A 16083-nucleotide genomic window follows, 5' to 3' on the forward strand; every position below is an offset into this window, starting at 1 on the left:
ATCAACAAATTATAAATTTAAATCGATTATTGAGAATGTAATCCATAGTATATTAGAATTAATAAATTTAAAATATACCGTTGCTTTCGATAATTAATCGATTTTGTTCGCGTTTTGAAAATCAACGAAGGATGAAATTATAACAGCATCATTAAATCATATAATACGGAAAATCATCAAATATTTGAATACATTTGAGCCACAACATACGTACAATTCGTAACAAACAGACATAATCTATCCACGCTGCAGACAAAATTAGACACTGTTAATTACAGTGAGGAGATCGTGTCGCGATTAGTATAACGATCACTAAAGTTGAAATTGCTTCCCCTCGAGTAACAGAGTATCTGCTCTATTAAATCGAATCGATTCTTCTTTAAGTGGACTTCTTGGAACGACGATTTCGTTAATCCTGCACAGATCTTGGCTGATCCGTTAAATGTATGATAAATCTTTTTATAAACAGCAGGTTTAATTAAAGATTCATTAACCGAGGCTAATTAATTTAATTTAACGTTATTAAATCAAAATAAACCAGTTCGATCGAATCAAACTAAACAAATTAAATTAGGTTCGTTAACTTAATTTATAAATTATCTAATTTCAGATTATCCACTGGCGATTTAATTCGCTTACCATTTAAAAGTGGTGAACGACAAAGCGTAAAGGAATTTTGGTAATTTGGGAATGTTGATTTCAGGATCAACGTAACTTCCTGAAATCCCCACCAAAGGAAGTCGATTTCCCCTGGGACTTTGAGGCTGTGCAACCAATGGCACAGGCCACTCTCGCACTAGATCCTAACTTGGAGAACATGAGGTTCCAGCTTGTGCCGAAAGTGTGAGTAATTTTACCAAATTGTTGCTCAACTAATCATACTTTAGAAATTGCATTTATGCCATGATAACATTTTGGAAAATGATATTGAAACTATGTCCGTAAGTTTGATATCCTAATTTAGACGTACACAAGGAAATTAATATTATGATATTCGAGAATAGTGTTCAAGGAAAAGGAAATTTTGGAGAAGTCGAAGTAATTAAAATATAACAAAAAAATTTTGTTCGATAATGTATATTTAGTACTAGAAAAATCGGTGTTATTTTTCTGGAATCCCATGAACGAGATAGCATAAATTGTTATTTTCACTAACAAATATCATTGTTCGGAAATATTTTATTTCGAAAGAAAACGAACGTATTTGTCTATTTTGTTTAAAATAATAGCAAGTTCCACTTTCGTAATAGTGTTTAAAATATCAGGAGAGTATACATGTGCATCGTACCCATACGCGCACAGTAATAATTTTCAGCCAAATGCTAAAACGTACTGTTGGAAACGTCAGGCACATAATTGAATAAAGCCCGTGCTTTTGAACTTCCATTTACGATGATTGCACATACTTAACTCTAATGAATTAAATAATTTGATATAACGAAATAACAAGTAACAATTCTGTGTACAACAATATTCAAAAGAGTCGCGTACAAGAGGATAAAATGAGAACCTTGATAATTAGTAAAAACTATTCGTCGAAAGAACTTGATACAAATCTCCTTATTTCTTCAACAATATTAAACAGACTTTTTATATTCAAACTCGGGGCACAGAAATTCCTCCGTCATTTCAAATTCAAGCCTCTATTAACTCGAGTCCTCCACATCTAATTCCGCTCTAACTCCATTCCATCTCACCCAACTAGAACCAAAATCATTCTCAAACCTTTACAAAGAGAAAATCTCTGCAAAATCCCTCTGGAATTCCCCCTGCGAATCTTCTCTCTGACTTTCCTCTAGAGATCTCCAAACTTACGGACAAGCTACGATGCATCACAAACCACAGGTACTTTTAGTATTCAGATGGTTATAGTTGATACGTAAATTTGTTCTCCGCTTCAGTTGGTGACGTCTAACGATGGAAATTGATTTATAGTTTATACATCTCTCTTAAAAATACATTAAAAATACATGAACGCGTGGGTTCGCTTTCTCTCGCAATCGTCTCGCATCATAGAACATACGAATTTTTATTATTGGTCGGAAATGTCGTATCTACCGAAACTAAACTATTGCGAGTATTGCAAGATGCGTGATACAAAGCTTCAAATGAATTTTGTTCTACATTTTTTGTTTAGAATGTCCCTCCAACGTTCACTTCACAAGGTATTGAGAATTAATCAAGTTAAGGTGCATTTGTTAAACTTTCAAATTCGTACTTCCTCCGTACAATAATCTGTCATGATTGTCCATTCGTATACGACCGCACTTGTCAAAGCTTTCAAGAACTTGATTTTCTCGCAAACGAAGATTTTATTTTAGATTTTAGATTCGTTCTTCTACAGAGTAAGAACTACAGACTTTCTACAGAGTAAGTTCCCATCCACGAGTTTACCTACGCGTTTACCTTACACGTACCACGCGTTTCGCTACGCAGTGTACAATATCGCGTGACTGAGAAAGCGAACCAAACGTACGAAGATCGACATCAAATCTTCATCGCTGGCGTATATCAACTGTGAACTATATCGTGTGAACTCCAACCATAAAATACCTCTGCCACTATCAGCTACGACATATCTCTTGCAACTTGTCGAATTTGTGGAAGTGGCTCAGGAAGCGAGTTCGTAATTGCGAGTTATTTCAAGACGCACCTATCAATCTCCGGAAGATCAATACGCATTCGAACTCCCACGTTTCTACGTACGAGGAAACGCGGATAACCCACGATCAGTGTTATTTACTCACGGACTAAATTAAATCAGTCGACGGTGGCTGGCGTTAATTGGCAATTTCCAAAGCGACATTCGATTACGGTTGACCGGAAGTCGTGTGGCTTCTCTGCTAGCAAGACTCGGGACGAATTCACGCCCCTAAATTAATACTCGACATCTGTATCGTGCAGAATATCAGAAGAGAATTTCTGGCGGAACTACTTCTACCGAGTATCGGTTCTCCGTCAAAGCCACGAGCTGAATACAATGGTCAACCAGACGGAGAACAACCTGAATCAGACTTCCGCCGGAACCGTCGATCAACCTGAAGGTAATTCGAACCTCTGTGCAACCATTTCTCACGTTTATCCAATATTATTATCGTTTATAATATTATCATCGTTCGTTTAACCACTTAACGCACATTTAGTTTACATAGTTATTTTAGTCATTGGCCTTTACGGGTTCACGAGCTGCGATATTTTATATACTAAGATATCTATATGTCTTCTAAAAACATAGCCTGGATCCATTTGCATCGCAAGGCCGTGATTACAGTGGATGTGTGCTCTAACGAACTGTCGTTTTGATGACAACTATTTTTAAAGTATGCATACATATAGACACCCTCGTTGATCAATGCTAAGACTCTTAACGAGAACGAGATAATTCTTAAAAATTGGTAAGAAACTGTTTTCAGATTCTTCAAATATTCTTCAATAATTATACATTTCCTGTCTCAATCGTTGTCTCAACTAATTTCCACAGCATCTATTATTCCTCGGTTTCATGCATTCTGTATATAATTCCAAAAATAAAATTGGAATTTTTTGCGAACGTCATCGAATTTTCTAATCGAATCGTCTGGAATTATCTCTTAGTGAGATTTAAATGGAAACATTTTAGGTGTCCATATATAATCATCAGATCGTTAGCTTTATTCGATTCTTGCAGACATCTCCGCAAATTATTTCTGTATATTCTAAATCATTATATTGCACGACCACATAATTGAGTCGATTAATCCTCTGATAACTCACGTTATTCTACGTTAATTATTATATTTTTTATGAGGCCAGCAAATGCCTTAATATTCATGAACGAGGTTGTAGATTTTTATAAAAGCAACTGTTTCGTTTGTCGGAACTGATCGCATAACAGACATCCACCGTAACCATACGTTATTTTTATTACAAATGATTTCATCATTCTCGCTAATAAATTGAAGAAAAATTTATGCGTTAAGGGGTTGATGTATTTTTATCATACGATATCATTATCGTCATTATCATCAAGTCTATCGTTCGACCCTTTCGATCAGAAGTGTTTCGTTTGTGCATCGCTCGACGCGTTCCTTGAGCATTTGGAACATCTGCGTTGTTTTTCGAAAGAACAATCATCAGTTTCATTAAATGGTCACAGCCTAACAGTAGTTAGTAGCGTTTCGTCTGTATTTTTCTCTTACATAAGATCGAGCGATTTTATTGAGACAATTCCGAGGATGGAGCAAAGGTAAGTTAAATTTCGCTTCATCGACTCTCATCGATGCATAGACGTTTGGTGAAATGATCGTTTACATTTTCATGCAATTCTTTGAAGCAACGCAGATATTTTAGATGGTCAGGTCGAACGAAACACTACGCTCGATGGCTAACAATTCAAAATCGGATATCCTGCTTCGTATTTAGTTAACCTTAAGATAATAAATCGTGAAAGCAGAGTAGAATGATGGTTAGACGTTGCATAATTCAGAGGAACGGGGTCGAGGTTCGATCGGCCGCGAGTTAAATGAAATACATATTTCATATAGCCAGAGATAGATTTCGCGTAACTGGGATTAGCTAATCAAATTTTTACCATCGGAATCGATACGAAACAGAGTCGGCAAATTGGTCGTGGCTTTTATATACCGGTCGGATTAAACGGTGAACGATTTCAGAGGATATACACCGGCGTTGCTTTTTCGATTTAACGGCTTCGCGCGATCGCATAAAAGTCACGCGTCGAAAGTACCGCGAATAAAAAAAGGAAACGAATCGGATGAAAAATAACAAAAGTACGAAGAGAAAAGCACGAAGCATCGCGATTCGATATCTAGCCATCGACGTCACTTTGCGTAAAGGGTCGATCGTCGAGCTACGTTTGAAAGCGTGCACACGCAAACCCTTTTCGTTCGTTTCCTCGGTATGTGCACGTTCGTTGCCTCTTATATTAGTTTGCATCGCAATTTCGAGCCGCTTGACTTGACGTCCTCCTCGTCGCTCCAAGACTAGTACGGTAATTTCCGATCGGAGCGAAAGGATTTTTCGCTCGTTCGACGTCGAGGTGAACCACCGCGCCTGGCGAACGACATCCTTCGCGATCAACCTATCGACCACGATCGAGACCAGAGGAAACGTTTATGGATGTCGTGCGCACACCGTTCACGCTCCATCGACGACTCGACGTTCTCCGAAAGACCACCATGCATGGCACATTTCCGAGCCTGATGCGTCGTGTAGATTTATCTGTTCGTCGACGAGCCGCAAACAACGTGCTGATGAATCGTGTAAGAGATGAATAGATGCTGTGAATATCATAGCGTGGAAAATTTGTATGACGTACTGATGATTGTTTTATCGTGTTATAAGTTCATCATTGTTTACGATATTGTGGAACTTTTTATCATATACGTGAATTGTATACGATGAATATGTACAAAAGAAGTATTATACATTAAATATCATAAAAGTGTTATGTACAGAGAGTATTTCTACATCTCTGCATTTGTCAGTGTATTTATGTACGTACGGTTGATTACACCCAATTGTAATAAATTTTGTATCATTCAGTGATAGTTTCATATGATTACAAAAACATGATACTGTGCGAATGAAATTATAGAACTTGATTTGAAAACGCTTCCTTAGGAAGTTAGGAGTGTACAAATACTTTTCGTCGACACTGTAGATCTTATGCGAAGAAACATTCAGACGGTCAATATTATTTTCGGTATTTAAGGTTCTCAACGTTATTGTACGAAATAGACCCGTTACACGATCAATATATATATTGTCAATATATATTGTTGAGAATTCTAATATATTGACACTATATTTCTATTTTTGGCACTCAAAAGGAATACGAACCAAATTATTACATTATCAATTAGAATATGCGCCGAAAATCAAGTTAAATACAAACAGCTCAATAGAAGGGTGCGATATAAGTTTCTGAGATTCGTCGCGTATAGTGGCATATCCCGGCATGTCCCGACCATGACTGCGGGCCTATTATTAACAGCGTTGTTCTTTGCCCCCAACTTCTTGAACTTATAAATTTTTATAGCCCGACCAGGTCGTTTAGATTCACGAGATCCTTTCTCCCCACACCGTTATCGATGCTTACTCGTGAATTCGGACCCAGCGAATCGCATACAACAATACAGCGAACTCTTACCGCACCTGTTTTGATTTCTTCGACGTTAACATCGATAGCTTGAAAAACTAGCTTCATAGAATTTTGTAAGGGCTGTTACACGCCCGTTGTAGTCCGTACTATTTCCTACGTGCTTCACTTCGTTCCTAACATTAATGGCGATTTACGTTATTTATCTTTAAATAAATAAACAAATAAATTATCTAATACTACCGATGATACATATAAATTAGCAAAAATACGTAAAGTCGGTAATAACACGATGAAAAATTCCACAATAGTTATTCAAATCGAAAAATCTATATCATCAGTGCATCGCCCACTTCGAATTACGAGCGTGGTATTAATTCGAGTTAATTCAGCATGAAACGACGATGATGTTCCACGAAAATAATACGCTCTATCCACTGGAAAAATCGAACTCGTCAGCACGTTGATAAAAAAAGGCTTTCGGGAAAGCGCAAACCGTTGGCCGGAGTCGAAATTGCGGAATCAGGAGGTGAAATCCGTACAAACAATGGAATTCCATCCGGAGTGGAGGTGAACGAACCGGATAAAACGAAATACGAGAGGAGCCCCTGGGAGAGGAAGGTGAATAGTTTGGTGAAATACTGTCTGATCCTGAGAATGATCGCCCGTGAATGAGAATTCGAAGCCATCTTCAGGGGCTGTTCACCCCTTCTGCTTTCTGTCGACCATTTCCATCTGCCCGGTTTCCTCTTCTCTTTCGCGAAATGAGAATTCGATCCCGGCCAACGGCTTCGCCGCGGTTCCAACGACGACTTCCGTTTGTTCGAAGTCAAATCACTGCGAGGAGGATGTTAATGCCCTGGCGTCTGGTTAAGTCGCGCTTGAAATTCGATGATCTTGCAGTCGAGAGTTCGTTCGAGATTGAGTTTGATATTTGTGCACATTCCCTGTTTATAAAGCTTCGTTTCTTGCTCGGTTTTTTTTCCTTTTTCAACTCTGCTACGCTCTTTGGGTCATTCTCGATGCGATCGCGTTTCTTTCATCGTTAAAAAATTAATTTCAAAGAAATTATCAACGAATCCTTGTTAATACGCGTGACACTTCATCTTGATTTTATTCCAATTTTTCTTAACGAATTAAGAGAGAATATTTTCACGAAAATAGTCAATTTACGTTATCGAATTTTATTAATATCATTAGGATCGGTTTTATTATGTTTATATCGTTTTAATATCGTTGTTTTCATTTCCTTGACATCGTTGAATTTCAAAGAATTACTTGCTACCTTTTTGTCGCTATTTCTTCCACACAGATTCACCTAACGAACTATTTTCCTTGTTCAAAGGATTGAAATATTATTATACTAAAATATCAAGCATCGTGTTGTTCAAAGACCGTAGCAGGGTTAAAGCAGAAGCAAGCTATCTTAATATTTTATTTCTTTTAGTTATTGAGAAATTAGAATTACATTAGTCTAAAGAGCGCAGCAAGCTTTTGTACAGTTAAATCGATAAATGACACGCGCACCGCACGAACGAGCAGCAATTAGCTAGTTCGATCGATAGGTAATTAGAAAATTAGTAAACAGCATATTAACGAACGTAGTAGAGCTGTTAGAGGCTTTTAGCTGTTAGGCGGTACCCGTCCCTTCTAGTTTAGCCGTGAGTGTTGTCTTGCGAACAGTTCAAGTGACCACTGGCCAGGAAAGCAGCGGAACAGCGATGACCGGAAGTAACAGCGCGTTGGCCGATTCGCCAGGCCACGAATTCGTGTCCGATAGCATGAGGGTCTCGGACACGGACCTCGAAGAGGTCCGGGAAGGCATGAAAAAACTGGGAATGCAGCCACCTAAAGGTTAGTTGATCGTTGGTCGTCGTTATAGCTCTGCCTTCTGCCAACAATTGTACAGAACACGAAACACGATTTTGCTAACTCGTGGCATGGTCATTAATTACTTCTATTTACTCGTATTATATTTAATACTGGAACTACCAAAGGTTTCTTTTGTATTTGTTACGCATATGTTATTTTTCATTTTCTTTTTTCTTGTTTAATTACGCGAGATGTAAAAGTGACTTTGACGAGATAGTGGAAAATCTCGATTAATATGGAAATACATTGACTCATGAAAGTGTTTAATCTCTTGTCATAGAAAACTTTTACGTTCATATCGTATGTGTTATGTGAAATATTTTGAAATTTCATTAACGCCGTAATGAAACACGGGTATTGTGATTATGTTGGTCAAATTTGAAAGCAATCTGAAAATATATATAGAAATTTGTTTGCTTTGTACATCCATAAATTTTTATTACACGTATCGTATAAAATGATTGATTTATTATATATCATGGGTGAAGATTTGTTTCCCTTGTATCACGTATCTTTTCGCACATCTTTTCATCTTAATCTTCTTGATTTTATACCTTTGGTAGTTGCAGTGTTTCGAGAATAAAAATGCTAACAATAATTGGAGAACATAGAAAATAGGAAGAAATTATAGACCGTCGTACTCTTCCATTCTGTCGAGCTTTAAATTGCCACGAGGTCACGAAGCTTTGCTGATTCGTGCAACGTCCTCGATCGAACCTTTCTTGACAAGAATTCGCGCGATGCACGTTGATTCGAAATTGTTCTGTACACACACCTTTGGCGATTAGCCACCGGAACGTAATATTCAACGAGATGTCCCGCGCCAGTTATTTCATTACGACCACCAACGAAATTTTCGAACAAGAGCTACATGTATCCGTATATATGTTCGAAGAGGAACGAATTCTCCTTTTTGTTTCGCTCGTCCGCGATTTCGATGAATGCATCTATTGATCGGCGTACGAGCGAAAGTAAACGAAATTTCCACATCGCGGTTATACTATGGAAACGAACATGGAACATTTTGCCATCGAATTCGTCACACGAGATACGAATGTATAAAAAGAAAGAAACAAAAATAAACTCGTAAGATAAATGAGAAAAAAGAAAGAAAAAGAAAGAAAAGTTCCTCTTGGATCAAGCAATCTATGCCCAAGACACAAGGTGTCCAAGAAACACATTCTTCGTGAGTATACTCGTATAGATGAACTTGAAAATTCGAATAATAATCGATCTATCGATGTTCCACCTTTCTCTTCACCAGCGTTCTAGCTAACCACGTTGCGTCACGTCAGTAGTTCTATATGTGCTCGTTTCTGTCTTTGTTCTCTATCTCTCTCTTTTTTTATCTATTTTTTATCCCTTCTTCATGCGTTTAACATTTTCCTTATCAGTGTGCTTTATCATTCTTACTCGTAGGAATTGCTCGTATAGGATATACAGCTCTCCCTGTCCATGTTTTATTAAATTCATTCATCAGATTTACGTATGTTCCTCGAAAGAGTTTACGTTTTGTTTCTCGTTCTCTATGTGTTACGAACCCTGCTCGCCTCTCATTTAGAGTTTTATAATGCCCAATGTGACTAAACGACCGCTTTTCCATTCTATTCTGTCAACAGCCTAAGAAGAGGAATATCCCCCCGATAAAAAAGCATTATCCAAAGCACACCCCTCAGAAATAAATACGACAAGCTTCTTTCCCCGTCTCGAAGACCGACGTGAGCTTTTTCGGTTCTTGTCCACCATCTCCTCTAACCCTCCGTCGCATTTTTCGTATCGAATTCTTCTTCTCCTTCGTCTAACTTTTCGTTGCTATCAAGTTTAAACTGCTCCCAGACTACCACCCCCTCCCCTAACTTGACACTACGAACGGGGACGTTCTCACACGACGAACGATCCTCGTCGTTTTATTTCCCTCGGTTTGCTTTCTCGTTCTCCCTTCGCTGCCTCTCGTTCTTTTCTTTTCGTTGTCGTTTCTTCCGTTATCGTTTCCCAAGAATCCTTACGCGTCGACGCGATCTCGTGCCACGCGTAACGGACGATCAACGATTTAGGGGTGGTTACGTCGCGCGGTTTTCGTTCTGATCGATCGTAATTCTATATATATATATATAGGTATATATATAATTACAACGCCGTGATTTACTGTGACTGTCGTCTACGTGGCTTATCGTCGTCGTGTTCGTCGTTGATCATTTCGTCGCTGTACTCCGTCGACATTTATTAAATTGACGAAATTTATTGGTCGTCCAGTTTGATTCGAACAAAGTGACCGACCACCAACCCCCTCCACACTGTTCTTTTCCGAGGATAGTTAATTTTGATAGACGCTCGACTCGAGACTTCGTTCGAGATAGAAGAAAAGACGAACACGAGAAGAAAAGATACAGAGAGGTTAGAGGGAGGGATTGGGGAGAATAGACGACTGTAATAAGAAAACCGCGAGAAGAAGGCAGCGTTTCAGGAGACACGTCGGATTTGAAACGCGACAAGAAACGACGCGTTAAATATCGATGATAGCGATGTAGTGACACGCGATTAATGATACGCATGCTGAGGGGAGAGCAAGAGAGAGAGAGAGTAAGAGTGTGAATGAAAGGGAGAGAAAGAGATAGCGAGATCGTGTGTAATAGGTGCGTGAGGGAGAGAAAGAATGAGAGGACGATTCTTTCGAGGAAAGAACGTGGCAGAAAGGGAGTGAGAAAGAAAAAACGAAAGAACCTTTGGTAAAAAATGAAAAGAAGAACACAAAAAAAAAAAGAGGAAAAGGGTACGTAATATACGCAAAGTGAAAAATCGTAATAAAATCACAAGCAAAGATAAAAAAAAAACTTGATTAAATGTCTGTATGTCTGTCCGTTTGTCTGTCGTCTGTCTGTCTTCGTTCTTAATCAATAAATATTGTCTCTTGTCGATTCTCTCCGTGTTGTAAAACGTTAAGGAAAACATTAAACACATAACGTAGGAGGAAAGAAAAAGGAAAAAAGGAGGTAAGGAAGGGAGATGAGAAAGATTGGCGAGAAAGTAGCGCGAATAGAGGAGAAGGACGACGCGAAAACTGTGACTCTTGAAATAATGCTAATGGCTCTTTCGCGAAATTAACGCGCTATCAAGCAGTTACTCGAACGAAAGAAATAAATAGCCAAATAAAAGAAAAAAATATCTGCTGATCGTAGTTGGTATCTTCTTCTTATAAAGGAAAAATATTTAAACGAAAAGAAAAGACAGTGATGGCAACAAAAAGAATTTACTAAATGTTACCGTAAAAAAATTAAGACGAAATAAGGAGAAAAAGAAAAAATATACAAATTCGTTGAATGACAATACGTGTTTTAAAAGAAAACCTAAAAAAAAAAAAAGAAAAATAAATAAATGAAACGGGGATCGAGGTGTAAACTTTCGTCTCGTCTCTCGTGGGTGTAGTCCTCGTAGTGATTTTCCTTCCGATTCAATTAAACCAATTTAACAGAGAGTTATCGCGCGAAAGATAAAAAGACAACCAACCGGGGGCAATCCGTTTATGCGCCCGTCCACATTCCAACGAATGTCAAAAACCATGCGTATCAAAAGAGAAAAAGTAAAAAAGGAAAAAACATCAGATAACGACATTTCATTTAAATCTAAAAAATAGAGTGTATGAGAGAGAGAGGGAGATAAAGGACAGACGCATAACGCAACGATAGAAGGAAATCGTTACGACGTTAACGATTAGGAAGACGAGGTAACGTGAAACGCGGAAACGAGAGCGGAAATAAATTAATTTATACGCGAGGTTGTTTACATGTGGACAGACGCTTAAGCGGCGTAAACGAGCACGCGAGAAAATCCGCACGTGCACCGGTGCACCTGATTTCGAAATAAATAGAATAAAAAAAAAAGTAAAAATGAAAAAGGAAAGAGATACAAGATGAAGGAAAGAATAAAAAACAGTACGTGGTAGAAACAAATCGACGAAAAGTAGGAAGTAAAAATAATAGAAACGACCGTGGCACGAACGCGAAGCCTCGATGCAATCGCGGTGTGCTATCGAACGTCGAACTAGATTTGACATGGAGAGCGCATGTAAAGACGAATCGATATACACACACGTAGACTGTTAGAGCTAGTTATAGAGACAGAGCGTGTATGCGAGAAAGAAAAAACGAGTATGGAGTTTCCAATGAAAAATTCGGTTAACTCAATTTTCTCTGCTCGACGCGTGAAAACAATTCGTTCGATCAATCCGGAATGAATTTACGCTGCAAATAACGATAATTCGTACACGGTGCAGTTCGTAAGGTGGAACTTTTGGACACGGATAGAAGTCTTCGTACAGAGGGATGACGATTCGCGATGATCGACCAAGTTTCGACGAACAGATTATATGGGAAATTTCAGGACGCGTTTCACGTAATTCCCGATCGAATCCACGGCCAGTGGGCGCATTTGATTTAATCGCGTCAAAGGGGAAACGTAGTTTCTTCGCGGTTGGATCGATCGAGTCAGACGCGTTTCTCTCGCGTTCCGCGGTTGCTTCCGGTTCCGACTGCGTCCCTTTTCGCATTCTTCCAACTAAAACATCGCGATTTCGTCGCTTATCGTGATTTCGACCGACAGAAGACAAGATTACTCGCGTTAGAATCTTGGATACAACGTGTACGAGAACTAGGATGGTCGCGGCCATGTCAAACCTTGCAGGGGAATACTAGCAGTCGCGTACGCCGCGAACGAAGAAAGGAAAAGCGTAGCGAGACACGCCGGAAACCCGTCTATCCGGTTCCGTTTCGCGTTCACCCCCCTTTTCTCGGTTCTCTATTCTTGTGTGTGGTTTCAGTTTTTACCCCCTCTTCGCCCTTTGCCACCCCTTTTCTCCCACTCAACCTTCTACGCCCCCGTCCTAACTAACACTAACACAGGGACACGATTAAATTCCGACACACCGATACACTGAGGCACAAGGACTGGCGTGTCGCGTGATCGATGCGGAGAAACGGGCGGCCGGAGCACACGCTCTTGAAACAACTCGATTGTACGCGTGGAAAATCGTTTGCCATCTGCAACACACGAAGAACACACACACACACACACATGCTAGTGTATGCGTATAAATCGTTCGTCTAATACACATGCACACTGAAATACGCGGACGCCAACACATAGGAAAACTAAAAACGGCACACATACACGAACACACTTAACACTCAAGCGGACTCATCGGTGCATACGTACACTGACACGCGCCGAACAAGAGGCCGCGTGGCCCGCTTGAAACTAGCCTACAACGCTGCTTGTCAATCTCCGCAGAAGAAGATTGGGAACGCGAATTGGAGGCGGAACTGAAGGATTACGAGGTAGTAACAGGTAACGAGGAGAGGAACAGCAACGCGACGCCGATCAGAAACAGCGGCGCGTTGGATAAGGACGATTGGGAGAAACAGATCGACGAGTTGCTAGCCAACGAGGACGACGAGGACCTCAAGTGAGCCGGGAGATCCTTCGCGGTGGACCGGATAGAGGCGATCTCGTCGCGTTTCGAGATCATCCTGCGTTAGAAAAGGGAAACTGAGTGTGTGTGAGATCACCGGGTGGATTGTCGCGTCTTTCCTTCACGGAGATCTTCCTCCGGTTGTTCGAAGAGGAGCAGAGAATGAAAGATTCTTGGAACAGGGGGATCTTGTCTTCTTCCCGCTTCCTTTCAGCTTTCAGCTTTGCCCCTCTTTCGCGATCGTTCAGACATCACCATAAAAGGAGGAACAGACTTTTGGGGGGTGGGTCGATAATGTTCGAGACCGTCGATGCTGCGTCGAATGATGTAACGATGTAATAATGTGTACAAGGGAGGGAGGAAACGCGAGAGAGAATGAGACTTAGTCTGAGTATTATTTTCTTTTTTGTTTTTTTTTTCTTTCTTTGTTAAAAAGATTGGTAAGGGGGAGAGAAGGCGGAAGAAAAAAGAGTTTGAAGGGGAAGAAGAGCCTGTTCCTCGTTTCCCCTTCGACGGGGTGTTCTCCTCGACAACGTGTGAGTACGTTTGCGATCCTCGAGCACGATGAAGATGAGAAAGAACAAAGTGAGAGAGAGAGAATAAAGGGGAAAAAAAGAAACGCGGAAAGATAAGTTGTACTGCGGTGGTTGTAAAAAGAGAATTATTTCGTCGATCACTCTCGCTTCTCGAACCTCCGTCGATAATTCCATCCATCGATGATCCGTGAACCATAAAACGGTGAACGGGTGTGCACACGAGACGATATACCTTTAACGCTACACTTATGTCAATTGTTAAACGACTCGCTCTCAATTATAAGGACGACTATGTAAGATTTACAGAAGATCAAGTTGAAAGAAAGAAAAAAAAATTCCAAGCTTTCCCCTTTGTAATATCGATCATTAATTATATTTATTGCTTGAAAGAAAAGAATTAATATAAATAAAAGTATATTACTTTCAACATCGAGCATATTATGTAATGTTACGCGAAATGCACTGTGCTACGGAATATATAAATATACATCTATATATAAATAAAAAAAAAATTAAAGAAAAGAAAGATTTATTGAACGCTTCTTCATCGGGTTCGAAGGATCGACGACTATCCGAAGTGACACATTACACTGCCGTGTGCCGAAGGACACCGTTTCGAACGAGTATCGTCGAGTATCGTCAGCTATATTTTTTCCCCAAAAAAGAGAGAAAAACAAGTGGAAACAACCCAGAAGCGATGGTCAGGCGCTTTCACGCGCGACGATCCCTTGTCGTTGTTCGTTGATCGTGAATGTTGTATGCCAAAGATGAAATCGATTCGACGAGAAATCGCGAATAGAGGAAAGAAATTGATAAAGATTGACTTAAGTTGATGTTTTTGTTAGTATTACATTATTATTGCCATTATTGTCATTATTACTATTATTACACAGGCGCATTTGTTAATGTTGCGCCGCGAGAAATACGTACGTTGTATTTTTAGGTTGAAGCTCATCCTAATATGTGTTACGTGTTTGCAATATCCGCGCTAATATCGTTGAGCGCGCGTTAACATCGATTTGGAGTGAGCGCGTGACGTATAGAGGCTCGAGTTACCAATAGCACTAATTAACAAGAATCGATGATGATAGGAAACAAACAATCTCTCGACAGGATTTTCTGTGACATGCCGTCCAATTATTTCCTCGACCTCGTCGAACAAACCGGGTCGAAACAACAATTCTCGTTCGTAGACCAGAAAAAGAGTCGCGTTGGATCAAGTTTAGCGTTTCACGGCACGATGTTTTATCTTCGTTAAAGCGCGCCTTCGCAACGTCACGTGTACGCTCTGCGATCGATGAGGAAATATTAGAACGTTCGATTGTTGTACAAGGCGAAGGGTGAACTTGCTATCGATGCGAACTAAAGTCGAGAGAAGAGAAACGATGATGCGAACGATGGTATATTTGAGGGAAAAAAGAATGAGAAAAAAAAAGAGAAGCGGTCAAAAGAAGTAAGCATCATATTCGTATGAAATCGTTGCACTTCCGGTTTCGGAAGAGGATCGTTTTGCATGCGCCGCCATGTTGAGTCCAGATCTTTCGTCAATTCTTCCCACGTGTTTTCTATGTTAACCTCTATATGTCCGTGCATCGACCGACTGATTCGATGCATCTGAGAGTAATATTAAAAAAAGAAAAAGGAAAATAATGAAATACATTTATTTAGCTTAGAGATTCGTAAAAAGGAAGTAGAATCCTTTAAGGAAGACTTGATTCTGAACTCAACGCTGGTTCACCGTGTGCGCGTGTTTCACCCAGCTCGCTGTGAAGTTTTTAATTCGCACTAGTCGTTAGTTCGATATATGTATATTGTACGAGATATATATATTAACGTTAAGCTATCGCAATTAATCGGGCCTAAGTTCGTCAAAATGTTAATGAAAGACAGAAACGCGCGTTGTACGTACGCATACATTATATATGGGCACGTTAAAGGCCGAGACGTTTGATAATCATGTGATTTATCTTTCGAGGTTACATCGAAGGAACGCAAGAGATATAGGCAAATACTGGCGCGACGTTGGACGTGTCTTTCGTTGACAAATTGTTGTACATTATTGTATTCTATGATTCCGTTCATGGAGCGATTCTCGTGTTATATTTCTTGTA

At 39.7% G+C, this 16083-nt stretch overlaps 1 protein-coding gene across 4 annotated transcripts in view; it reads left to right on the plus strand.

The window, feature by feature from the left end:
- LOC132907751 (synapse-associated protein 1-like) overlaps positions 1 to 15619 on the plus strand; it is a 91278-nt gene extending 75659 nt beyond the window's left edge. For 2 of the 4 annotated variants that reach the window (XM_060961129.1, XM_060961130.1), the window contains 4 exons: positions 704 to 843; positions 2905 to 3044; positions 7784 to 7954; positions 13256 to 15619. In XM_060961129.1, the coding sequence (XP_060817112.1) occupies positions 704 to 843; positions 2905 to 3044; positions 7784 to 7954; positions 13256 to 13434 (630 nt within the window). In that variant the 3' untranslated portion in view covers positions 13435 to 15619. Of the gene's footprint in view, positions 1 to 703; positions 844 to 2904; positions 3045 to 7783; positions 7955 to 9591; positions 11380 to 13255 lie in introns of those variants that run through there. The other 2 variants (XM_060961133.1, XM_060961132.1) reach the window with 2 other exon arrangements.
- The last annotated feature ends 464 nt before the right edge of the window (positions 15620 to 16083 follow it).

Source organism: Bombus pascuorum, chromosome 6 (genome assembly GCF_905332965.1).
Source record: "Bombus pascuorum chromosome 6, iyBomPasc1.1, whole genome shotgun sequence".
Taxonomy (NCBI): domain Eukaryota; kingdom Metazoa; phylum Arthropoda; class Insecta; order Hymenoptera; family Apidae; genus Bombus; species Bombus pascuorum.